Source organism: Rhagoletis pomonella, unplaced genomic scaffold (assembly GCF_013731165.1).
Source record: "Rhagoletis pomonella isolate Grant_MI unplaced genomic scaffold, Rhpom_1.0 Rhpom_scaffold_22485, whole genome shotgun sequence".
NCBI lineage: Eukaryota > Metazoa > Arthropoda > Insecta > Diptera > Tephritidae > Rhagoletis > Rhagoletis pomonella.
This window is the reverse complement of record NW_023480998.1, coordinates 1-2,068: the sequence shown is the minus strand read 5'-3', so window position 1 is coordinate 2,068 and position 2,068 is coordinate 1. Positions and strand designations below refer to the sequence as shown.

Genomic DNA, 2,068 nt, shown 5'->3' with positions numbered 1-2,068 from the left:
CCAAAAACGCTGTTTTTAGGGGTTTCAACCCCTTTTTTCTCGAAAACGTGACGTGATGGGAAGTTTTGGACCCCAGATTCGTGTTCAGCACGAAAAATCCGTTCGGAAACACCAGGTCCCGTCTTATTCGCAAAACCCTTGTAGACCAGTGATATTGGTGAATTAGTCAACGCTCGCTAAGACTACGTTGGAGGGGAGCGCAAACGAAAATAATGAACAACAAAAAAATTGGCGCTGAAGTGAACATCTGGTAGAACGATAAAAAAAGCCAACTGGCAAAGGGAAGGAAGGAGTATAGTACAGCGCCATCGTGCAAAACTGGCTCATTATCAGCTTCTGTAAAGTGCGAGCACACACTTGTCCGACACCGACTGCGACTGCGACAATATCACGGCTGCTTACAGTTAACGTGAAGCGATTATTGCAAAATTCCAAATCGGCTGCTAACTTTTCATTTTTCTCGTATGGCAGCTGCAAGTGTGACTACCCACATTGCCGCAATTACTGCTTCGCCTCCAGCTGTTGTAGGAGTGTCAATGGGTGGAGTAGATGTGGCAAGTACGGCGGAAACAACAACTACCAATGTCAGTCGCAAGAGCATGCTGAATCAGGAATCTGCTACTGCAACTGCTATTACCACATTTCTCATCAGCAGCACTAACGTCGGACACGTGAATGAAGAAGATAGTTTCAAGACATTGACTTCGGTTTCGCCTGGCTTCGTAGGGACCAGTTCCTCATCGGCTTCTGCTATGATGCCGGAGTTAGGAACACACACCCATTCTCGTAGGCTACCATTGCCACTTGTTGCTATGACGGCATCTTCTAAATATGATGATAACTTGGAAATCGGTGGAGAGATGATTGCCAGCGCCACAATGGCGTCGGTTAGGCTTGTCGATAATAGTACACAGACTGACGCATTGAGTGACGAAGAACAGCTCTTGACAGCAGGTAACACTGAGCTGGGGACGGATGTATATGGGGAGAGTGAACATGCGTACCATGCGTTGGCAGTGGTGGCTTCAAATAATGACAGTGAAGTCTATGGCTTGATTGAATTTCACGAAGCAGACGAAAACAAGGAAATGGCTATAACAAACAGCGTAAAGGAGTTTGCTGACGAGGCGATTGGCAATGCAAATGAAAGTCAGTTGTTCTATAGAGAATTAAACGTTTTCGATATGAACCGCGATTGTAATGAATGTAATGAATTTTCCAGATTCGTGGGCGATAAAAATTCCACAAAATCAAATAGTCTAAGCCAGTGCGACAACTGTCTGCAGCAAACACTGAATGTAATAGAGCTCGATGCATGTGAAATGAAGAATGCGATAAATGATGGTGGTGGTGGTCATGAAGATGAGCCATCGCCAGTAACTGGCAGCGCTCTGGCTAATGAACATTTAGTCAATCAAAACCAATCGTTCGAATCGCAAAGTAGTAATATTTTAGACGATTTAGAACCAGGTGATTGTACCTGCAATGCATCGACCCATTTTGGTTGTGGTTGCGATGAAACAGCTGCCAATTGTACCTATCAGGAGCGCATTATCGACTATGATAATTTTCGAATTATCGAACATGTTATCGATTGTTCCCATGACAGCTGCTGCAAGCACAGCAGAAAAATGCATTGCACAGGCTCTTGGGAAGACAATGTGGTGGAAGAAAATAAGGAACTGAATTTCGCGTGCCGAGAGTTGGTGACATTTATCGGCGAGAGTTATCAGATAATGAAGGCACAAGAACAAACGGAAAACATAGCTGCAACGACACCCCCACTGCTGGAATCAACTCGGACCGTTAAAGATATTGATGAAGAAGAGACATATTGTGAGGAAAATATGAATATTGGCCATTTCATTGTTGGTCCTCAAATCGAAAGTCCGTTCATAGCCGAGATTGTCGATGATAACAATAATAAAGGCCGCGCCAAAGCCTCCCAAGCTGTGGGTGGATCGAGCGAAGCTATTCCATCGGGAGTTAACAAGTCAATATCAGCAACTATTACAGCTTCATGTTCGGTTTCAAATCCAATGCAGTCCATTAAGAAAACAGAACACCG

General features: G+C 44.4%; 1 protein-coding gene across 1 annotated transcript; it reads left to right on the top strand.

The window, feature by feature from the left end:
• Positions 1 to 125: 125 nt before the first annotated feature.
• Positions 126 to 2,027, top strand: LOC118732570 (the record flags this gene model as incomplete). The annotated part of the gene is made up of 2 exons (XM_036461700.1): positions 126 to 1,298; positions 1,332 to 2,027. Coding segments are annotated over exons 1-2 (1,530 nt in total), but the record flags the coding sequence as incomplete, so codon positions are not given.
• Between the last annotated feature and the right edge of the window lie 41 nt (positions 2,028 to 2,068).